Source organism: Myotis daubentonii, chromosome 11 (genome assembly GCF_963259705.1).
Source record: "Myotis daubentonii chromosome 11, mMyoDau2.1, whole genome shotgun sequence".
In the NCBI taxonomy this organism is placed as follows: Eukaryota; Metazoa; Chordata; class Mammalia; order Chiroptera; family Vespertilionidae; genus Myotis; species Myotis daubentonii.
In genome coordinates, this window is record NC_081850.1 from 60,249,447 (window position 1) to 60,274,640 (window position 25,194).

Genomic DNA, 25,194 nt, shown 5'->3' on the forward strand with positions numbered 1-25,194 from the left:
GTTCCCACAATTCAGGAAGGAAAAGGTTTAGGGAATAGTGGCCATAATAAGCAAGACAAGGCAAGACTTCGTATGAAAATAAACTCATTAGAATGGATTAAAAATGAAAGTGGAGAAGCAGTATGGGTGGTGAGGTATGTTTGAGAACCAACCAATTCCAGGATATTTAACTTGGAAAGTACTCCTTAAAGCTTGAATTGAGGCAGTTCAGAAATAGAACAAAGAAGGCTTTGGATGATGATAAGTTATAAATAAGGCATTAGTGTAATTAAGGGGAAATTTTTCTCATTTTGAGTGCATGCCTTGAAGTACTTTTATAAGCCATTTCTTGGGGCTTTAAAACCAAAATCAAATTATGTTTCTCCTCTGTTCATAACCTTGCAGTTACTCCCTGAAATGGCCTATGAGGCCCTCTAAGATCTGTCTGTCCCCCACACCCAATTTGCTTTGACTTTATCTCTTATTCTTCTCTCCCTTGTTTACTACACTCTGTTCTTGAAAAAGCCTGGTGTGGTCTGGTTTACACTAGCTTTTCTCTTTGCCTAGAATTTTTTTCTCAGGTTGCTACCTCCCTATCTACTTTGTTCAAAGTATTTTCTCAAAGCTCACCTCAGTGAGGACTACCCTGCTTAAAATGGGAGCATATCCCTCTATTATTCTTTTTTTTCACACAGCATTTATCATATTCTACCACTTACTTATTGTGTTTATTCTTCTCTCCCCTTGGCTTCACCTCCCCACCCCACTTCCTACAAAAAATACAAGATGCCAAGGACAGGGATTTTTTTTTTTCTTTTGTATCCCAAGCATCTACCATATAGTAGACAATAAATATTAGATGAATGAAATGATTGACAATTTGTCAGGCAATTATGATATTTTTGTCCATTATGATATTTTGTGATTGTGTGCATATACTTAAGTTTTCATATATATATCACCAAATACTTTTGCATAGCAGAGAAAGTCTATTTGGTCTTAGAGAATACATACATTGTCATAAACAGAATGTTGGTAGAAATATGAATGTTAGAGGTGCTGGTGAGGGCTCTGAAGGAAATGGGGAACATGATATTAGAAACTGGAGAAATGATACAGTTACCATATATAGTGGCAGAAAACTTAGCTGAATTGTGGAAAGCATAACATGTAAGCAATGAACTTGGTTAGTTAGCTGAGGACATGTAGAAGCAAATTTTTGAAGTTCTGGACTAGGTTTTCCTTGCTGCTTATAATGAAGTGTGAGAGGAAAGATTTGACTTGAGGGAATAACTGCTAAATAAAGAAACCAAGACTTGATGATTTAGGAAATTCTCAGCCAATCCAGACTGGAAAAGATGATAAAATTAGTAGACTTGCTCTTAGGAAAGCCTGCTGAGGAGAGAAAGTCAAGGGTGTTGCTGGACGATTTTTGCTAGTGTTAGAAGAGATTAGGCATGGGACACATGGATCCATTGAGCTATCACAAGAGAAACCAGGACCAGAGATGGGATTTGTGAAGGACCATTTTGACTAATGGCATGGATTCCTGTGTCAGACACAGGAGACCCATAAGGTCTTTGAAAATGTTATTTCAGCAGAAACATTGCCAGCTTGGACTGAAAGGGACAGAGATAAGATGAAATAAAAGAAGGCTGTCAGACTCCTAAAAAGTTCTACAGGCAGGAAACAAGCTGACAAAACTGCTCAGCTTCAAACATGTGCTACCCTTCAAGGAAAAGGATGAATTATTTTAAGGTGAGAGCTGTGAGCCTAGAGGTCTGAGGCCAGGCACACAGGCTGGAGTCAGGTGTAAAGGCCAGAGCCCTGAGTGCAGAGGTTAGAACTGCAGACTCAGAGGACACAGCTTCAAGCCACATAGAGGATTGTTCTCAGGCCTCATAACCTAATGGAATTTGCCCTCTAGATTTTGAACTTGTGTAGGACCAGTGACCACTTTATTCTTCTGTTTTTTGTTCTCTTTTGGAATGAGAATGCCTGTAACTGTTATTCTATGCCTATTCCACCACTGTATTTTGGAAGCAGATAGCTTATTTACTAGTTTCACAGGAAACTACTATAAGAATTTCCTAAATGCTTCCTGACTTTCCTAACCACCCTCATTGACTTTTTCCTAAATCCCAGCCCTTTTCCAATTTCCTGCTCCAATTTATTGCCTACAATATTTTTTTCCTCAGATTCATTGCTTCTGGATATATGCTCTTAAGAGAACCCAATCCAGAATGGAATTTGTGTGCACTAGAGGATGCCTGTGATGAGGCACTGTGGTACAGACACCAAATTATTAGAAACAAAGAGTAGCAAAATGACATGAAGACAAACCTACTTTCATTTGTTTTTTATCTCAACTTGTTAAAATGTCAATTTGGTGTACATTTTATAATAACAGTTGTACATGTATATAATTTACAAATTAATTGATAAATATATTTTAGGGAGTGTCTTAAATACTTTCTTTACCAATAGGGCTGGATACACATTTAAAAGTTTAGAGACTACTTTTCCAAAACAGGAATGCTGCCGGGTCATTGTTAAGCAAAGTCCAAACCCCTGTTGCCCAAACCGAACTCTGCTTTGAACTCAATTCTTAGCTTGTAATAATTAAATTAATAACTAATTTTTCATAAAATGGCTGATAGGGGCTTTTACATTCTAAGTTTATTATTTATATTTTTCTAGTTGTCACCATAAAGGGCTAGATAATGATCTGTTACTGAGATATACTTTAAATATGTGGCAAACATATACATTAAAGTAGTGCTTCTTTTTTTTTTTTTTAAATATATTTTATTGATTTTTTACAGAGAGGAATAGAGTCAGAAACATCGATGAGAGAGAAACATCAATCAGCTGCCTCCTGCACACTCCCCACTGGGGATGTGCCCACAACCAAGGTACATGCCCTTGACCGGAATCGAACCTGGGACCCTTGAGTCTGCAGGTCGACGCTCTATCCACTGAGCCAGTCCGGTCAGGGCAAAGTAGTGCTTCTTATTTGTAGCTTAACATCTTACAGACTTGAACTATTCAGCATTAATTTATTAAGATATTAGGTAATGCAAATATTCTGTGCTGGAGTTAGCTAAGTAATGTGCTGGAGCAAGCTCATACTGTTTTATGAGAGCCAATTGTGTATATCTCTTCTCTTTACACAGCAGCCTGAAGTTGGTTGTGATGGGAATATTTACACACTGGAAATGAGAAAATTCTACCAATTGGGGCTTTCTTTTCCTAACCCCATTCCATCCAAGCAGCCTGTTTAGCATTGTAAGGTTTTTCAGGACTAATCTACTTGTCCCAAATTATGCTGACAAACATGGGATTTCCAGATCCTTCGTGAGAAAGTGTTATGTGGTCAAATATGTTCCAGAAATATTGCATAAAGAATTGTACTCTATCAGAGAGTGACAATATGTATGAATATTCTAAAATCTCTGATACTTTATGCTGTGAAGAAAGGTATTTAGTTTTATATAACAGCATTTCACAGAGCTCATTTTGTGTTATATCTATTAGTAACTCGTTAAATTAGTATTTTGTAGGGTACTCTTTGAGAAATACAGACATAGGTCTATATTTAGTTAATGACTTACTGACTTAAAGTGTGTTTTATTTTCAGCCCTGCCAAGGTAACCCTGCTGGGGTCAATTATCTTCACATTCCAGCACACTGAGCACCTGCAAATATCAAGGCATGATCTTGTGTTCCTCTACACTATGTTTCTTGTGGTCACAAAGGTAAGAGTTCAAAGTAGCAATAAATCAGTATTACAGATTCTCTGTAATCAGAATTCTGCATATGAGGCAAGTAACAGGAACATTTATTTTTTATTGTTATTACAGTCTAAAATGATGAACTTTGGGGAATTTATTCAGCAAATCCATGACTTTCTGAAACTTATCTCTCCTGATTTCTCATTTGATTTATGCTGAGGCTACCAGGAAAGACTTGCAGATAGCCTCAGAGTATATTGGAGGCCAGAGAGTAGTGAAAATAGCCAAGGCTGATCAGAGACTGCAGAGACAGTGTCATCTCATTTGGAAAATGAGGTACTTGGGTAGATGTTCTCTGAGGTTCTTTTGAACTTTAAAATTCAGAAATTTTATATTAGGACATTTGTGGTCAATCTCTTTTATTGTTATTGTCTGGTTCAAAGCTTTATTCATTCTTGAAGATAGGAGATAGTGTGATATAAGATCACAGTTTTTTGAGACAGATTGTCTTAAGTTCACACCTAACTTTACTCTCTAAACTAGTGATGGCGAACCTATGAACTCATTTTTTTGGTTGATTTTTCTTTGTTAAATGGCATTTAAATATATAAAATAAATATCAAAAATATAAGTCTTTGTTTTACTATGGTTGCAAATATCAAAAATTCTATATGTGACACGGTACCAGAGTTAAGTTAGGGTTTTTCAAAATGCTGACATGCCGAGCTCAAAAGGTTCACCATCACTGCTCTAATCCCTGAATAGGCAAGTCACTTAATGTCTCTAAATCCTGATTTCCTCATTTTCATTGTATCATTGTTGAGAGGATTGGAGATGACGTATGCCATTCTCTTACTGCGTCTGACACATCATATGAATTCTATTTGTAGCTATATCGTGAGGCTAATTCTGATTATTGGTATTCTTACCATTATTAGATACTAGAGGCCTGGTGCACGAAATTCATGCACTTGGGAAGGGGGGGTTAGGGGATCCCCTCAGCCTGGCCTGCACCCTCTTGCAGTCTGGGAGCCCTCGGGGGATGTCCAACTGCTGCGGAGGCAGGGGATGCTCCTACCACCGCCGCTGCGCTTGCCAGCCATGAACCCGGCTTCTGGCTGAGTGACACTCCCCCTGTGGGAGCACACTGACCACTAGGGGGCAGGTCCTGCGTTGAGCATCTGCCTCCTGGTGGTCAGTGCGTGTCACAGCGACCGGTCGTTCCGCCGTTCGGTCGATTTGCTTATTAGCCTTTTGTTATATAGGATTGTTTCCTATTCAAAGCTAGGCAATTGATTTTAAAATAAGTTTACTATTTAGGCCTAGAAAAATTTTACAGCTGTTTCTCAGCCTAGATAGTTTTGGCTAAAACTTATGTACAGGATTCTTAAAAGGAAGCAGTATATATTACATACATTTATGTCTTAGAAAGAACCAAGCCACTATATGGATCATTTATTCCTGCTTCAGTGGTCTCTGCAATGGGATTATCTGTGGTGGTAATTCAGGTAATGCATTACTTGATATCTGAAGCAACATCTCTTTACATGTGCCTTGTGCCTTTCTCTTCCAGTCCTCAAATTTGGGGCTGTATGTATTTCTTTGTAACAGCTCTACTGGGATATATTTTACATATCATACAATTAATCCATTTAAAGTACACAATTCAGTGGTTTTTAGTATAGTCACAGAGTTGTACAGCCATCACCACAATCGATATTAGAACATTTTCATCACCACAAAAAGAAACCTCATACTCCTTAGCAGTCACTTCACATTTTCCTTTAATCCCCCAGCTATAGGCAACTACTAATCTACTTTCTGTTTATAAATTTACCTATTCGGATATTTTATGTAAATGGGATACTATAATATGTGGTCTTGTGACTGATTTTTTTCTCTTAGCATAAGGATTTTGAGGTTCATCAGTGTTGTATGTATCAGTACGTTATTCCTTTTTATTGCCAAATGATATTCCAGTGTGTGGATATACAGTAAAATCTCGATATAATGGACTGATTCAGGTGAGGGGTTGTCCTTTAAAGCTGAAAAAGTCTGTTTTATAATAACAAATGCTTATGTTAAAAAATTGACAAATTAGTTTACCTGTTTTTACTTATGTGGACATGTTTGTGTAATTAAAATTAAGTATGTATGAAAAGTTCCATTTCACAGAAAAGTTTTCTGTTTATATTACAGTAATTTTAAATTTATACCAAATAGGTCTAGTAAATGCATGTATTCACAAGTCACTGTGAGTAACACAGCTGGGGCTTGGCTTAGCGTACATGGGGACATTAGCCTGCAGGCACGAGTTAAAACTGCTGCAGAAAGTCATGCCACACAACAACGGAACCAATTATAGTATGCGTGATGTGGTGTGATCATATGCTAATCATTTTTCAAACATTGTTTACCAGAGGTGACTCTTGGATTTAAATATGTAGACTATGGTTGTAGATATGTAATATTTATGTCGGTGAAATTACTACAGTGTTTTTTCAAACATATGGCCTATACGCTAAAATTTGTTAAAATAACAGTGAATCACCTGGCCAGTGTGGCTCAGTGGTTGAATGTCAATCTATGAACCAGGAGGTCATGGTTCGATCCCTGGTCAGGGGATATGCCTGTGTTGCAGGCTCAATCCCCAGGGTGGGGCATACAGGAGGCAGCCAATCAACGATTCTCTCTCATTATTTTTTTTTGTGTGTGTGTGTGTTTTTTTTAATTAAATCTTTATTGTTCAGATTATTACATTTGTTCCTCTTTTTTTTTTCCCCCATAACTCCCCTCCTCCCAGTTCCCGCCCCACCCTCCGCCCTCACTCCCCACCCACTGTCCTCATCCATAGGTGCACGATTTTTGTCCAGTCTCTTCCCACATCTCCCACACCCCTTTCCCCCCCAAGAATAGTCAGTCCATTCCCTTTCTATGTCCCTGATTCTATTATAATCAACAGTTCATTCTGTTCATCAGATTATTTATTCACTTGATTCTTAGATTCACTTGTTGATAGATGCATATTTGTTGTTCATAATTTGTATCTTTACCTTTTTCTTCCTCTTCCTCTTCTTAAAGGATACCTTTCAGCATTTCATATAATCCTGGTTTGGTGGTGATGAACTCCTTTAGCTTTTCCTTATCTGTGAAGCTCTTTATCTGACCTTCCGTTCTGAATGATAGCTTTGCTGGATAAAGTAATCTTGGTTGTAGGTTCTTGGTATTCATTACTTTGAATATTTCTTGCCACTCCCTTCTGGCCTGCAAAGTTTCTGTTGAGAAATCAGCTGACAGTCGTATGGGTATTCCCTTGTAGGTAACTGAGTTTCTTTCTCTTGCTGTTTTTAAGATTCTCTCTTTATCTTTTGCTCTTGGCATTTTAATTATGATGTGTCTTGGTGTGGTCCCCTTTGGATTCCTTTTGTTTGGGGTTCTCCGAGCTTCTTGGACCTGTAAGTCCATTTCTTTCACCAGGTGGGGGAAGTTTTCTGTCATTATTTCTTCAAATAGGTTTTCAATATCTTGCTCTCTCTCATCTTCTGGCACCCCTATAATTCTGATGTTGGTACGCTTGAAGCTGTCCCACAGGCTCCTTACACTATCCTCGCATTTTTGGATTCTTTTTTCATTTTGCTTTTCCGGTTGGATGTTTTTTGCTTCCTCGCATTTCAAATCATTGACTTGATTCTTGTGCTCCTCTGGTCTGCTGTCGGGCGTCTGTATAATATTCATTATTTCAGTCCGTGTATGCTTAATTTCTAGTTGGTTCCCCAATATAAGATCGAGGGTCTTATTAGTTTTCGTGTAGATCTCATTAAGTTTATCGGCAGCTTCTAAACAGTTCTTGAGAGACCTTAAAAGTGTGGTTCTGAACTCTATATCTTCCATTGACAATTTTGTCCTGTTTCTTTGTCTCCGCATTTTGTTATGCTTCCTTGGTGCACCCCCTAGTGGTCTTTGTTCGAAGTCTTATAGTTAAATCTTGATTGTTGTAGCTAATTCCAGGGAGGGTTTGACCTCCGGGCCAAGTGACTATGAGAATCAGCTGTGTCAGCAGTGAGAGAACTTCTGTCCTCTAGGGAGGTGCTAATCTAGCCTTTGCCTGAGGCTATCCGGCAAATGTCTCTGTGCAGGGCTTGGGCGGGGCGGGTAGCACAGGATCAACAGGGTGGGCTGGAGAGAGCAGTTATGGCGGCTCTCAGTCCTGTCCCCAGGGGCTCTGCCTCTCTGAGTCCCAGCACCCGCTGCAAAGCTCGGAGAGAAAGCTGCACTCGCTCTGACCAAAGCCAGACAGTCCCGCTTCTCCTGTTTGAGTCTGGGTCCTTAAAGACTCGCCGGGATCTGGTGCTCAGAGTCTGCCGATTGAAAACAACAACCGCGCCCTCCGCCGCCAGCCCGCTCCGCGCACTCCGCACCTCAGAATTTGACTTCACCACTGCGCCTCCTCTGAGTGTCCGTGTGCGTTTCTCTTTCCTCCTAGTTGTAGGACTTCCACTCAGCCAGCGTTCCTGTGGTTCTGGGTGATGTCCCTTCCGTTTTTTGGTTTCACTTTTGAAGTAGTTGTTCAAAGCAGCAAACTCCGGCGTCAACCTATGCCGCCATCTTGGTTTTCCTCTCTCTCATTATTGATGCTTCTATTTCTCCCTCTCCTTTCCTCTCTGAAACCAATAAAAATATATTTTAAAAAATAACAGTGAATTAATAACAAAAAAATAACCTATTAATTTAATTATAAGCAAATCTTGGTTAAAAGCATTTTCACCTATGACATTTGGACCAGAAATTTTGTCTGTTAAATCTGAAGTCCTTTAAATTGAGATCTGCAAAATCAAGGGTTTATTATACTACATTTTATTTATCCATCATTTGATAGCTATTTGGTTCTTTTACTTTTTGGCCAATATGAAAATGAGCTATGAACATTCACGTTCAAGTTTTTATGTGGACATGTGTTACATTTCTCTTGGGTATATCATATAGGAATGGAATTACTAGATCATATAGTAATTGTATGTTTAATCTTTTGAGGAACTTTGAGGAATTTACCAAAGTGGCTTTATCATTTTACATTTCTACCAGCAATATATGAGAGTTCTAATTCACCACATCTTTGCCAATGCTTGTCTTTTTCATTAAAGTCATCTTAGTGTGTATGTGGCAGCTCATTGCTATTTTGATTTACATTTTCCTGATGACTAATGATGTTGAGCATCTTTTCATGTGCATACTGACCATTTATCTATCATCTTTGGGGCAGTGTCTGTTCAAATCTTCTGCCCACTTAAAAAAATTGGATTATCTTATTATTGAGTTGTAATAGTTTTCTATATATTCAGGATACCAGACCTTTGTGAGATATATATATATATATATATATATATATATATATATATATATATATATATATATATAGCGCCATTATTTTTCTCCCAGTTTGTGGCTTTCTTTTTTTATTTCCTTAGAATTGTCATTAGAAGAGCTGAAGTTTTTAATTTTGATGAGGTTCAGTTTATCATTTTCCTTTTATGGTCCTGCTTTCTTGTGTCCTAGCTAAAATATTCTACCATATCTCAAGGTTGTAAAGATTTTTCACCCGCATTTTTTTCTTATAGTTTTATTGTTTTTGTTTTTACATTTAGGTTTATGATCCATTTCTTTGAAAATATTTTTATTAAATTTATTGGGTGACATTTATTAATAGGATCATATAGGGTTTCAAGTATACATTTCTATAATACATGATCTGTTTATTGCATTGTGTGCCATCTCAAATTAAGTTTTATAATTGGCAGGAGGTAAGGGTCAGGTTATTTTTTTCATATGAATATAAAGTTGTTTTAGCACTATCGGTTGAAAAGACTATCCTTTCTCTCATTGAATTATCTTGGCACCTTTGTTGAAAGTCAATTGTTCTTACAATTGGTGTGGGTCTCATTCTGGACTCTGTGCTGTTCCATTGCTTTATATGTCTATCCTTAGCCGATACCAAACTTTCTTAACAACTATAACTATGTTAAGTCTTGACCTTAGTGATATAAGTGATATAAGTACTCCCAACTTTGTTCTTTTTCAGGGTTTCTTTGTATATTCTAAGTCTTTTACATTTCCATATATAAGTATTATAAGGCTGTCACTTGAAGTCAAATGTTATTCAATTTAGGTAATAGGCTTTTTCTTTTAATAGTTTGCTAAATAAGAAGATTGTTTTATATTTTATTTGTAAAAGAGTAAGGGTTCGTTCCATTTTTCACTATTATATTTGTATCACCTTGCTGAATCAAGGCCTAATAAGAGTCTAAATTCACAGAAGCCCGTCCTTGAACCTCCTGAGTCTGTTTCAGCAATAACTCCTGATGTTGGCAATACTTCTTGGCTGAGTGATGACTCTACTGGGAGTAGAGCTTCTATTAAAACACTCGATTTGAAAAATACTTGCTATAGTTCACGTTCTCAGGAAATACTTTAGATCCTGGCCCTCTTCTCTTCTGTATATTGTTTTAAAAAAATGCTGTTTTTCTGACAGTAGGCCAATGTTTTTATCTGAATTCTTTTATATTTTTTTGTTAATCCTTACCTGAGGATATTTTTCCATTTATTTTTAGAGAGAGAGGAAGGGAGCGGGATAGACACAGAGAGAAAAACATCAATGTGAGACTTATTGATTGGTTGCCTCCCACACACTCCTCGACCACGGCTGGGGATCAAGCCTGCAACCAAGGTCTGTACCCTTGACCAGAATTGAACCCAGGACTCTTCAGTCCACAGCCGATACTGTATCCACTGAGCCAAACTGGCTAGAGCTGAATTCTTTATCTTTTATTTGCAGTCCATGAAGTCAATAATTTTGCCAGCTCTTACTGTAAGTATTTAATCCAAAGAATAGTTTAATATAAGGAAATTTTTCTTAGATATTACCCAATAAACTTGGAGGTGAGCATTATATTTGGATTTTTTTTCACTGTATTCTCCCCATGTGAGCACATTCATATTCATGTCTTTACCTTCTACTTGTATGGTAATGACTTCCAAATCTATATCTTGCACTTAAATGTTTCTGGACAAACCTCTGTTACTGCACTTCTCTTTACTGTTCTATAATTACTGATTTACTTGCTTGTCTCTGACTAGTCTGTAAGGTCCTTGAAGGCAGGGACTACATTCAACATTTTTCTAGCAGCCAGGTGTAAGGCACAAACAGATTATTTAAATCCTCTTGATGGCTACGTTTAGTCCTTGTTAGTGCTGTTCTGTTCAGATTTGCCTTCTGGAATGTGACCCTTTTGGGGTCTCAGTGTAAACCTGAAGTGCATCTCCGGGCAGTTTCACCTTGCCCAGCCTGGACCTTCAGCCTGCCTGCTGAAGTCTCTGCTCTACTCTTTAGCATTCCAGCTGTTGCTGTTTGCTAGGCAAAGGACCTAAATAGATATTTTTCTTTACAAAGAAGACATACACATGGCCGACAGGTACATGAAAAGACGCTCAACATCATACCAGGGAAATGCAAATCAAAATCACAACGAGATCTCACCCCACACCTGTTAGAATGGCTATTATAAAAAAGACAAGAAATAACAAGTTTTGGTGAGGATATGGAGAAAAGGGAACCTTGTTCACTGTTGGTGGGAATGTAAATTGGTTACTATGGATAACAGTGTGGAAGTTCCTCAGAAAATTAAAAATAAAACATTTATATGATTTAACATTTTACTTCTGGTATTTATCAGAAGAAAACGAAAATGCTAAGTCAAAAATGCCAGGAGGTCAGGACGGTTTGATTCCCGGATAGGGCACATGCCCAGGTTTCAGGCTGGATCCCAGGAGGGTGTGTAAGAGATAGCTGATCAATGATTTTCTCTCATCATTGATGTTTCTGTTTCTCTTTCCCTCTCCCTTCTTCTCTGAAATCAATAAAAATATATTTTAACAACAACAACAAAAAAGTATATGCCAACCCCATGTTCATTGCAGCATTGTTTACAGTAGCCAAAATATGACAACAACCTAAGTGGCCATCAAAAGATGAATGAAGGCTATATGATGAATATGTATACAATGAAATATTCAACCATAAAAAGGAATGAAATCTTGCCATTTATGACAACATGCATGGACCTTGAGGGCATTATGCTAGGTGAAATAGGACAGAGAAAGATAAATACAGTTTAATCTCATTTACATATAGAATCTAAAAACTAAGAAAACACACCAAATTCATAGATAGAAGAGAGATTAGTGGTTGCCAGAGGCAGGGTGTGGTGGTGGGCCAAATAATTGAAGGGGGTCAAAAGGTACAAACTTCGAGTTATAAATTAAGTTATTGGGCATGGTGACTATAGTTAATAAAACTATATTGCATATTTGAAAGTTGCTAAGAGAGTAGATCTTAAAAATTTTCATCACAAGAAATAATGTTTTTGTAACTATGATGATGGATGTTAACTCGACTAATTGTTATTTCCAGTATGTACATAAATGGAATCATATGTTGTATACCTGAAGCTAGCATCTTATATGATGATTACATCTCAATAAAAAAAGAACACATTTTGAATTTTTCTCTATTTTTTTTTATTACTTAACCCTTTTAGTTTGAGAATAAACATTTAAATTCAAAATTGAACTTTTTTTCCAGATAATCATGATGACTACAGAGACTCCTATTGTGCCTTTTGCTCCTTTTGAGGCTACAGTAAGTCGAATATTGTTTGGCTGGCAGCAGCAGTTCTTACCATGTGAAAAGAAAAGTGAAATAAGCACATCGACCACAAAGTCTTCAGCTGTTATTTCAGATAAAGTTAAAAAGAAGGGCACTAAGAAGACTGAGTAAATTTCCTTGATGAGTTTTAGAAGGCAAAAAAATTTCTTATCTATCAGATTGTGATAAATATTTCTATTGTAAATGATGTGAAATAAAGATTATACATAAGGAATGGAGGTGACAAAAAGAAAGAACTTCTTTCTATTTCAGGGAGACTATCTCTTTCTGGATTGTAATTCTCCAGTGTTATGAGTGTATCATGTGAAATTGTTCTTCTAAATTATATAAAAATATTGTGGTTATTTTACAGTTTTATATTGATAAAAGCAGGCTAGATTTTTTCAGTGTTAGAGAAAGTGAACCTCTTATCATTGCAAAATTACAAAAATTAAATCCTTTTTGTTTTCTTTAGATATTTTAAAATCTATTTGAGCTTTAGTTTAGCAAAATTAAACTTCTATTTCACATTATCATTATAATTTCTAGATACGAAAAACAATTCCTGTTAAATTTTGAACACTGGGAAAAGTAAACTTCACCAACTTTATATTGCAAAGAAAGTAAATTACTACTTTATATCTCAGATATAAACATTGTATATTTCGCCCACCTTATATGGAAATATCTGAACTTTTATTCGTTTTTTTCTAGTAGTTTTTTTCAGTGAGAACAGAGTATTAGCATGAGTTTCGAAGTTTATTTCATGCCCTTGTTTATACCGTTGCTTTCTTCTCAAAAGAAAATCAGGGGTATGATTTTTAATAAATTACTAATACTATGTTTTGCTTTGTAAGTTTCAGTTGAGAAGCTAATATTTTTTCTCTCTCCTTAAAACTCATTTGTTTTTTACTATAGGAGAAATTATTCTCAGAATTTCACATATTCTATCTGATCTGAGTTAGTTTGAATACACTGATGGTAGTATCATCTTAATGATTCAACAGAAAGTATTATTTTAATTTAAAAATTTTCCTTTTATGTCTCTTTTGTAATGGGAACTTTTTAGTTTTCTAGTTGAAATGTCTCTGACTAGTTTGTATGTGTTTATGTTGTATTTTAATATGTATGTACATATATTATTTTATTTTAAATTAAAAATAATTACCCTTATGCGAAAATGCTCAGCTCTTATGAGGTCCTTGTGCCTTTGGCAGTAACCAGCTAACCAAGAAACAGAAACTAAAATCTCATATCGTAGTCCACTTGAGTGAAAACTGATGAAATTATGTCTGGTTCCTTCTAGATTTTCTTGCTTTATTTTATAGTTTAAAAGTCCAGTTATGACTTTAAAATTCTGTGACTGACATTTCTTCTATCCAGACTATGAACCTGCCTACCTGCAAAGAATTAGTATGTATCCAACATTTTTGGATGGCTAAGTACTCAAATCACATTCAAATTAAAAGTTTAAAAACATTTTAAACAAATACAAACACCAGCAGGGACTATACTTTTACTTGCTAAAAAAAGTTTCTGGGGTGTGGGGTAGGACCTTTGATAGCTTTTGTATACTAAGAAGTTTATTTTTAATATTGTGACAAAAGGCATTAAAAATATGAGTTCTTTGTTACATTGATACTCTTGTACTTTTCAAAATTAACATGTTACTGATTGTTGACTTAGTTTTAAAGTTTGGGTTTGTAGTTGAAATGACAGGAATCTTGTTATACACTGTGTTAAAGACAAAGCTATTAAAATAAGTTATTTAGCACCAATGAAGTTTACATTATTTTTATGATTTAAAAAATAAAAGTTTTTTTTGAGTTACCCATTCAGAACTCATCAGGTATTTTGACTGATAGAGTGTGAACTAAATAATTACTGTCCAAATTGGACTTTGGTACAAACTTTTAAAATCTACGCAAGCTTCCTAAAACCTTCAGTTCAAGGATCTTAGGAGAAAGCTATATTGGAGAACAGAGCTTAAGCCTGAAACTCCCATCCTGAATCTACCTTGCTGCCCAGAGACTTGACGAGATTTGCAAAGCAGATTGTTAGACTCCTTACCCAACACGTAGCATAAATGAGACCTTTTGACCGGCTTAACAGCCTATTATTGGTAGCCCTGAGAAAGTCAAGACCTGGTAGGTCTCCTTACCTAAAAGGAGATAAAAAGCTGACAAGAACATTGGCTGGCTTAACTCCGTGATTTCACATTCTAATAAAATGTGGCCAAATTAATACCAAATTCTGACTTTTTAGATTAGTCATTCTTCCTCGCTGAGGGTAAAAGCTGCAGGAGCCAAATATATGGAATGGGTGTATTTTTTGTTTGAATGTATTTTTTGTTTACTCCTTTAAGGCCCAACACCATTTCATTAAAATCTACCTCAAATCACAAATTGATTACAATTGAGTTTTACACTTGTGAAAGACTCCAAGAGAGTAGTGGGGGAAGGTTGTCAAACATTTTAATTTTGTCCATTTTCAGTGGGTAATTGTGATTTTTATGGTTTTTGACTTGCATTTTCCTGATGATTAATGATGTAGAGTACTTTTTTTGTGTGTGCACATTGGCCATTTGTTTATCGCCCTCTGTAAAGTGTCTCTTCAGATCTTTTGCCCATATTTTATTGGATTTGTCTTTTTATTATTAAGTTGTAGGAGTTCTTTATTTATCTTGGATATTGATCCTTTGTAAAACAGGTATTTTGCACTTATTTTCTTTCTGGTCTGTGGCTTACCTATTCATTTTTATAATGATGCCTTTTAATGAGCATGGATTTTTAATTTTGAAGCAATCTAATTTCCCAGTATTTTACTCATAGTTATTATTTTCTGTCTTAAGAAACTTTTGCCTACCTCCAAGTCATGACATTGTTTGCCCATCTGCGGAATCTGAAACAAAGGAGAAACACTTAAAAGAGAACACTGTACTGTTATGTAAATTAATAATTTTGTCACTCAGCAAGTCACTTAGCTCTCATTTTTGACTCTGATTTTTGAAAATCATTGTACAGCTTATATATTGATAACTTTTTCTGAGCGTGTGATACGTATTATCCATTAAAGGAATTTAGGACTTTTCTGTATGTGTCTATTTAGGGACTTTTTTGTAGGCAGGTTTGACCTTGGTTTGCCACAATTCTGATATTTAAGTTAAGAGATGGTGAATAAGAATGTGGTAACAGAAATTTTTTAAAAAATGAAGTAAATTCTCTAAGCTCAGAGTAGGTACAGAACTGGTTGGAAAGGTAGTGGTCGAAATATATATCCCATTAGTGCATATGTGTGGTGACAGAGTGTGGAGCAGAGGTCTGATAGGAAAATCAATAGACCTTAGATTAATTCACATGCAGGCTGTCTGGTAATTCATGACACTTAATAACGAGAATTAAGATTTCATTGGGATCAAGAAAAATTAAGCAATTTGTATGTTGGGATTATTATCAGCAAACAATGGTTTAGTGAAGGAGAGAGAAAAGAAGGGACTTCTGTCAGACAAATTTATTTTTACTTCTGTATTTTTTAAAGAGAATAAAGTTGATTTTTATAAATATGTATTTTTATAAATATTTGGTGTAATCCTGCAGTTTGACTTAAAAATTCAGCCCAATCTCAATAAAAATAGATTGTCAACTGAACCTTCCTTGAGAATAATCTACACTAATAAAAGAGAAACATGCAAATTGACCATCCCTCCACTATGCCCACCAGCCAATCAGAGTGATATGCAAATTAACCCAACAAAGATGGCGGTTAATTTGCATACACAGGCACGGAGCAAAGACTGAAGACTGCAGACAGCATAGAAGGAAGCCAAGCACTGCAGAAGGGAGCGAAGCTGTGGAGAAGGGAATGGAGCTGAGGCAGCGGAGATGGGAGCAGAGCTGAGGCAGCGGACACGGGAGGGAAACGGCAGAGGAGGGAGCAAGCGAGGCAGCGGACATGGGAGGGAGGGAGGTGGCAGAGACAGGAGGGAGCGAGGCAGCGGACAAGGGAGGGTGGGAGGCAGCGGAGACAGGATGGAGCGAGGCAGTGGAGACGGGAGGGAGCGAGGCGGCAGAGAAGGGAGGGAGCAGGGTGGCGGAGAAGGGAGGGAGTGAGGTGATGGACGTAGGAGGGAGCGAGGCAGCGGAGAAGGGAGGGAGCAGGGTGGCGGAGAAGGGAGGGAGCGAGGTGATGGACGTAGGAGGGAGCGAGGCGGTGGAGACGGAAGCGAAGCCTGCCTCGGTGGGCTTCGCTCCCTTCTCTGCTTCGCTCCGGCCTCAGGAAGCCCTATTCTTGCAGGAATCTTCCTGCAACGGGCCTCTAGTATGAAATAAAAGGATTCTGCTACAGGGGCTGATAAGCAGCATGGTTATGTTGACATCTTAATGAGCTGTGAGAGGATGTACATAGCATCTTGATTAAATTTTCAAAAGACGCTAGGTGTTATGAAAGCCTGTGATGACAGGAAAGATGTAAAGAATTAATAATATGCTTGGAAAAACGATTCAGCTTAAAACATGTAAGTATCCATCTGGGAAGAATTATATAAGGCTCAAGCCTAAGGAAATATGCATGCATTTTGTGGTAAACTTTGAATAACAAAAATACATGAAACATTAGCAGGTTATAGTCTTTATTTTGAGCAGCCTGACATTTTTGAGTTATGTGACTGAGGAAGAGAGAGTAATTCATGTTAGAGGACAAATAGCAGTCTTTGCCATGACTGCTCATCTAAAAGGACTGTTTTGAAGATAATGTATGTTGAAAAAAAATTTTTTTTAATATATTTTATTGGCTTTTTACAGAGAGGAAGGGAGAGGGATAGAGAGTTAGAAACATCAATGAGAGAGAAACATCAATCAGCTGCCTCCTGCACACCCCCCACTGGGGATGTGCCCGCAACCAAGGTACATGCCCTTGACTGGAATCAAACCTGGGACCCTTCAGTCCGCAGGCTGATGCTCTATCCACTGAGCAAAATCGGTTAGGGCATTAAAAATGTTTTTAAAACATTATTTCACTGAGAAGAGTAGTCAATTTATGGGTGAAACCAGAGGTCTGTCTATACAGGTTGGAGCACAAATAATGTGTGCCAGTTATTTACCATGTGTAATACTTGAATCCCACAAGCCAGTAAGACAGGAAGTTCAGAAGTCCATTCTCCTCCAGACACTGTTGCTATGTTTTCTTATTGTTGTTATGATGGTGTGATGATGGGATGGTATTATTACAGAGGAGCCCAGTCATTGTGTGTGGCCTCTTGATTGGTGCATTTAAATAATTCTGTCATTTCTATCACTGCACTCCTATGCCAGTGATCATTCACAGTCTGGCCTTTCATGTTCTCAGTTGGCTCCATGTCCTCCGAAGCTCCCATGATTCTTCCTTGTGATTGCAGACTATGTGTTATGACAACTTTTGTGGTAATTAAATCCAGGTGATGTTCTTCCACACCTGTTTGAAGGACAGTCATCCTGGGCCATATACCATTGAGATGTTTTAATTTTCTAATACACCTCTTAGCAATGCACTCTCTTTGTTTCACTTAGCACTACCTTCCAGCACACAGATCTGGAACCCTTATTTCTGCCTCCTGCTTGGTGACTCTGCACAAGGGATCCTACTGAAAGCCATTCAAGATACTGTTTAAGTTTGCTAATGCTTAGTTTTGCTCCTAAGTCCCTGAGGACAGGAATTCAAGAGATTCTCTGCAGAGGAAGAAAGATCTGCTTCAAGGTCATTTTTAGTCCTTGACTATTCAAAATGCAGCTGACAACTCAGCGTAGAAGAGAAATTAAAATATACATGTAAAGTGACAAGGCACCCCATGACCTAAAGGAAACGTAAGTTCAGTTCAGGCAAGGATGTGAGGAAACTGGTAAGGCAAGTAACCTCTATTAGAAACAGTAACATTTCTTCAAGACAGCATTTATCAGATTTGCATTGAAAACTTTTAACTGATGTATAGCATTCTGAAAATTGCACAAAATTTGTTTGTCAATTGATCACAAAGAGAACATACCCATGTGTTTATCCTAGTGTGTCTGATTTATTTTGTGTGTATTATGTTCATGATGGTCATAGATGTTACTTTATGTAGCTTGTAGTTCACTCATTTTTGTTGCTAGTATTGTATGACTACACCTTAATTTTTTAAAAAATGTTTTTGATTTTAGAGAGAGAGGAAGGGCAGGGAATAGAGAGAAAGAAAAACTTGATCAGCTGCCTCCTGCACGCCCCCCACTGGGGATTGAGCCTGCATGTGCCCTGAGTGGGAACCCATCTGGTGACCTTGTGGATCATGGGTCAGTGCTCAACCACTGAGCCACATTGGCCGGGCTACATCTCAATTTGTGTATCTGATCCATTGGGTTGATGGAAATTTTAGATTGTTTTTCATTTTGGGCTATTACAAAATATTGTTGCTGTAAATATTGTTTTGCATATCTTTTGGTGCATATGTGTTGTTTTGTTTTGTGTATTCTTAGGAGTGAAAGTGACAGTGCTGGGTCATGAGGGTATGAACATACTCAGCTTTTGTAAATAGTTTCAAAAAATTTTCCAAAATAGTTGGCATCTGTCCTGTTTGGTGTTCTGAGTTTCTTGGATCTGTGGTTTGGTGTCTGACATTAATTTGGGGAAATTCTCAGTCATTATTACCTCATATGCTTTTCAGTTTTCTTTCTCCTTTTTTTTTTTTTTCTTCTCCTGGTATTTCCATTACATGTATTTTATACTTTTTGTGGTTTTCCCACAGTCCTTGGATATTGTTTCTTTTTTTTCAGTCTTTACTGTCTTTGCTTTTTGGTTTTGGGGGATTCTGTTTATGTGTTCTCTAGCTCAGATTTTCTTTCTTCAGTCATCTACTAAATAAACTCATCAAAGGCATTCTTCATTTCTATTACAGTGTTTTTCATCTCTAGCATTTCTTTTTGGTTCTTTCTTGGGATTTCCATTTTTCTGCTTACACTGCTTGCCCATCTGTTTTTGCATATTTTCTACTTTATCCATTACAGCCCTTAACATAGTAATTATTGTTATTTAAATTCCTGGCCTTATAATTGCAGCATCCTTGCCATATCTGGTTCTGATGCTCTATCCCTTCAAATTGTTGTGTTTTTTATTTTTAAATATTCTTTTATTGATTTTAGAAAAGAAGAAGGGAGAGGGAGAGGGAGGTGGAAACATGAGAGAGAGAGAGTTGTCTACGGTGAGTTGTCAGCTGCATTTTGAATAGTCAAGGACTAAAAATGACCTTGAAGCAGATCTTTCTTCTCTGCAGAGAATCTCTTGAATCCCTGTCCTTAGGAACTTATGAGCAAAACTAAGCATTAGCAAACTTAAACAGTATCTCGAATGGCTTTCAGTATGATGAGAGAGAATCATCGATTGGCTGCCTCCTGCACCCTCCCCTCCTACTACTGGGGATCGAGCCTGAAACCAGGAATCAAACCGGTGATCTCTTGGTACATGGGTTGACACTTGACCACTGAGCCACACCAGCCAGACCAAATTGTGTTTTTCGACTTTTGGTGTGCCTTCTAATTTTTTCTTGATACCTAGACATAATGGGCTATATAAAATGTGGATAGAGTTTCAGTTTTACAAGAAGGAAACAATTATGGAAATGGATGGTGGTGATAGCTGCACAACATTAGGAGTGTATTTATTTATTTATTTATTTATTTATTTTTTAAATATATTTTATTGATTTTTTACAGAGAGGAAGGGAGAGAGATAGAGAGTTAGAAACATCGATGAGAGAGAAACATCGATCAGCTGCCTCCTGCACACCCCCTATTGGGGATCCGCCCGCAACCCAGGTACATGCCCTTGACCGGAAACGAACCTGGGACCTTTCAGTCCGCAAGCCGACGCTCTATCCACTGAGCCAAACCGGTTTCGGCAGGAGTGTATTTAAAACCATGAATTATACAATTAAAAATGGCTATATACACTGTTTTTGATAATAAAAAAAGAGGGAGTTCCAATTTCCAGTTCAACACGTAGAGAGCTTGGAAGTCATCATTGGGTCCTAAGAGATTGAAATTTCAACAACTCCTCTTGGAGCCATAAGAAAGGGAGGACATGACAAACCACCCCCAAGATTGTGGGGACAGGCAGACAGAGGGAACTCCCTCTTTTTTATTTTTTATTGTCAAAAACAGTGTATATAGCCATTTTTAATTGTATAATTCATGGTTTTAAATTTACTCCTAATGTGCAGCTATCACCACCATCCATTCCCATAATTGTTTTCTTCTTGTAAAACTGAAACTCTATCCATTAAACAATAGCCCTTATTCTCCTCCCCCCAACCCCCCCGCCCTCCTCCATTCCCCAGCCCCTGGCAACCACCCTTCTATTTTTTGTGTATGGCTTATTTTTCTTAGCATAATATCAAGGTTTATCCATGTTGAAGCTTATGCCAGTGTTTCTTCCCTTTTAAGGCTAAATACTAGTAATATTCCATTGTATGTATATATACTGTACTTTGCTTATTTATTCATCTGTAGTGGACACTTGGGTTACTTATACATTTTGCTATTGTGAACAGTGCTGTATGAACATGGGTGTACAGATATCTCTTTGCAATCCTGCTTTCAATTTTTTGGGGTCTACATCCTAAAGTGGAATTGCTGGATCCTATCGTAATTCTATTTTTAATTTTTTGAAGATTTGCTATACTATTCTCCACAGTGGCACTTTCCACATCTCCTGTCACAAGAACCATTTTTTTAGAAATCTGCTCTAGAAAAGTAAGGAAAGGGGGTAATGTATGGGCATTCTTTTTTTGCACCCTCTCCTCTCTTCACAGAGTGACACTGACGTTACAGACTCGCACTGTCCTCACTGAGGGATGCCAGTCAATCCGTCTCTGGGTGAGCAGACCGAGAGAGAGAGAGAGAGAGAGAGAGAGAGAGAGAGAGAGAGAGAGAGAGAGAGAGAGAAGTGCAGGGCAGTGCATGTGCTCACTCCTCATCTCCTTGCCCTAAATCTAGCTTTCTCATCCCTGCGCCCCTAGGTCAGCCGTGGGCAAACTACGGCCCGCGGGCCGGATCCGGCCTGCTTGAAATGAATAAAACTAAAAAAAGAAAAAAGACCGTACCCTTTTATGTAATGATGTTTACTTTGAATTTATATTAGTTCACACAAACCCTCCATCCATGCTTTTGTCCCGGCCTCCGGTCCAGTTTAAGAACCCATTGTGGCCCTCGAGTCAGAAAGTTTGCCCACCCCTGCCCTAGGTGCTGTGCTTATTTAGATGGGATGGACAGATAAGATGCCGGGATCTCAGCCACGCGTGGTAGAAAGACCAGCAAGCGAGGACTGAGCACAGGGCCAGGGAGGTGACCTCGTCAATAGGGGGTCCGTGTGGAGAATTCTCTAAAGGGTATTAGTAGATTGGGACTTGATCTATTTATATTAGTTGGACAGTCCAACTGCAGTTTGTGTAATGACTCAAATACATTCAAGTTTACTTTCACTTATGGGAACAGCCCAAGACATTTCCAGTTGGTGGGGACTGTGCGCAGGCTTTCATTCAGGGATCCAGGCTGCTAGGCTCTGCCATCTGCAATGAATGGCTCTCAGTGATGCCCTGGAAATCAACACCCAGCCACTGGAAGGGGAAAGAGGCACATGCGAGTTTTCATGGGCTAGACCTTGAAGACCACTTCTCACTTTTTTTTTTGTAAAACTGAATCATATGACCACATGGAACTGCAAGAGCGACTGGGCTAGAAGCCCAAGAAGCGGAGGAAATGAATTTAGTGGGGACTGGCAATGTCCGGCGCATCCACATCTAAGGGGCAGTGGTGTGGTGTCTGGCACAGGGCAGCAGGAGCTAAAGCCCAGGTTTTGCTCAGGTGCAGACAGGAGGCAGCATTCAGTTTGAACGGCCCTGCCCAGGAGGGAGTGAGGCGTTAGCCAGCTGCGGATGTGGAGATGGTGTTGGTGGTGAGAGTGTTATGAATGCCAGGGCCCAGGCCCTGGGCTCTAAGAAAGAAATAGGTTAGGATTCTGGGACACAGGTCCAGGCTCCAGTGGTGAGTCCGAAGGCTAGTAATATGGACAGAGACTTGGGGAAGGCTCACATGTCAGGGCTTGCCTTGGGGATTTTCTGCCTGTGACAGCAAGACTTAATTCCAGATTCCCCTGTTGGGGGGAGAGGGGGGGCGGGCTTGGCTCTGTGATAGTTTGGGGGTGGTCCTCCTGAGAATTTCTTTAGCAGTCTTTTCTAGAAGGGTACTCACCTATGCCCATCAGAGCATAATCTCCTCAGGAGAGAGGTATCTTGGTACCTGTGGCTTTCTCAAGCAGCCCTACTCACAACTCCCAGCTTGTAGGATTGTGTATGAAAATAATGCTACCTTCATCGTCCCATGCACCAAGAGGTCACCAGTTCGATTCCCGGTCAGGGCACATGCCCGGTTGCAGGCTTGATCCCCACCAGAGGGTGTGCAAGAGGCAGCCAACCGATGGTTCTTTCTCACCGATGTCTCTCCCTCTCTTCCTCTTTCTCGCTAAAATAAATAAAAACATTAAAAAAATAATGCTGCTTTTTTTTCAGGCTCCCACTGGGTTTGGGATGACAGAGAGGGCCACACTTTTTTTCTGAACTTTTCATCTTTAGTTTCCCCCTCTTCTCTCCACACTGCCCCAGAGCGACTTTGCCAGTCACTGATGGCTAGATCAGTTGTTCTGCTTAAAAATCTTCAAATTTTAAGATTTGAAGTACTGACAAATTCCTTACCGTAAAATAACTCTAGGACACAGGTCGGAAATTTCTGATGTCCTCTTACCTTACAGCCTAGGCATGTAACATAGGGGCTCAATAACTACTAGGTTCTAAATAACCAAGAAATTCTATAGAGAGAGTCGGAGCATGAATTGCTTGTTTTGTCTGCCTTCCTCTTTGGAGGTGGCCAAAAACATCTTAACAATTGTTTAGGGCTTTCTGAAAATTGTTTTCTAAGGATGATACTGCATGTACTGTCTAGAGATGTTGTTGGAACAGATGTTGTGAGAGGCTCTTACACTCTAATATGCTGAGGATGCCCATGTATCCCCCAGGCATTAGTGCAGAAAATCCTCAAACACATTCACAGCAGTACAGGGCGTTGCCTTCCACTTGACCCTTCTGTTTTCTCGATTGTTCAATGCACAGGGGTTATTAAGACGCTGAGAGATGATTATTACACTGCATTGTAGTTGCCAGCGATGTGCTGGCAGGTTTTTTGAAAACAGATTCAGGAAACCACTGTAGGTTAATGACATGATAAGTTGTGGAAGATTCCTGTCTTGGAGTAAGCTAGCCTATTTCATAGAACGAAATATGGGATGGTAAAGGAAGCAGTTTATTATAGTATTTGAACATAGGCTGTCGTAAATCTACCATTTAACAGCAGCTCTGCCTTGGGCTAATTTTCACCATTTCAGTGCCTCACCTGAGAAATGGGGGTTATAATACTATTCTCTTCCATAGGGTTATTAATAGAACTCAAGGAGCAAGATGTCTGGCATACAGTAGGTCCTCAAAAAATGTCACTTATTTTTATTTATTTTTTTTTAAAAAAATCTTATTCTTTGAATAAGAAAAAGTGGGAGATTGGCCATCAAATCCTCTTAACTAGAGGCCTGATGCACGAAATTCGTGCAAGGGGCTTGGTCCCCGCTGCTGCAGTGGCTGCCTCTGCTTTGGCCCCCGCCCGCCATGGGGCCACCTTGGCCCTCGCAGCCCCAGCTTCGTCTGGAAGGTTGCCCAGAAGGATGTCTGGTCTAATTAGCATATTATGCTTTTATTACTATAGATTATTATAGATGGTTAGAAATAATCCTTGAAATCATGCTGGTAAATGGGAATATTTGTGATCATCTTCACCTGTATTAGCCCTTTAGTTACCCACCCAGAGGAACTCGCAGATCAAGGGGAGAGGGAGGGACATAGCCCAAACAAAGGTTTAGAGCCAAGGTTTCCATCGTGTGGGCTCCAGGTCAACCGCATCAGTGTCCCAGGGAACTGGCTAGACATACAGATTTTGGGGCTGGGTATCCTGGACCTCCTAACTCTGAAACTCCGGGGGTGGGGTGCAGCAATCTGTATTTAACAAGCCCTTTAGGTGATTCTTAAGCTCAGATTTGAGGGCCAGTGACAGAGAGTCCCCAGGGATAAATTTGTTGATAAATGCAGCCTCCTGTCACTACAGAGAACCTTTGGGAGTTAGTGAGCCCAGACCCACACTTCCACCCGCGCCCTGCATGGCCCTCCTCTGCCGCCTTCTGCGGCATCCTGCTTAATAGTGTCACCGTCCACCCAGTTGCCCACTCTTCTAGGTTCTTCTACTGTTTCTCTTTTCATCCAACCAGATGCCAAGAACCTGTGGATTTCCCTTCCGGATGCTGCGTCCACCTCCTTTCAGGCTCCCACTGCCTCCCCCTGGGTTTCGGGTGACAGTGAGGGCCACACTGTTGTTTCTGATCCTTTCCCTCACTCTTCTCTCCACACTGCCGCAGAGTGACTGCCAAAACATGCCTAGATGAGCTGTTCCACTGCTGAAAAGTCTCCAAACGCGCCGACAAATTCCGCACCGTGAAATTCCAGGCTCCTCACCACCCACGCGGGGACTTCCCGGCCTTCTCCCTACCGCCCCTCTCACACCGGGCACTCCTGCCATCTCCCTTTGATTCTTTTCACTCTGAGCTCCTGCTTGCCCCCTCCCCTGCATCTGTGTCTCTTCCCTTCCTTGCAGTTTCTCCTTCATCTGCTAATTGAGGTTCCAGCTCACA

The 25,194-nt window shown here is 39.0% G+C and overlaps 1 protein-coding gene across 4 annotated transcripts in view; it reads left to right on the top strand.

The window, feature by feature from the left end:
• The window catches only part of TMEM38B (transmembrane protein 38B), a 47,488-nt gene extending 31,471 nt beyond the window's left edge, over positions 1–16,017 (top strand). For 3 of the 4 annotated variants that reach the window (XM_059657545.1, XM_059657546.1, XM_059657548.1), the window contains 2 exons: positions 3,620–3,737; positions 12,349–16,017. In XM_059657545.1, coding sequence (XP_059513528.1) covers positions 3,620–3,737; positions 12,349–12,543 — 313 coding nt within the window. In that variant the 3' untranslated portion in view covers positions 12,544–16,017. The remainder of the gene's footprint in view (positions 1–3,619; positions 3,738–12,348) is intronic. The other variant, XM_059657544.1, reaches the window with a different exon arrangement.
• Positions 16,018–25,194: the final 9,177 nt, after the last annotated feature.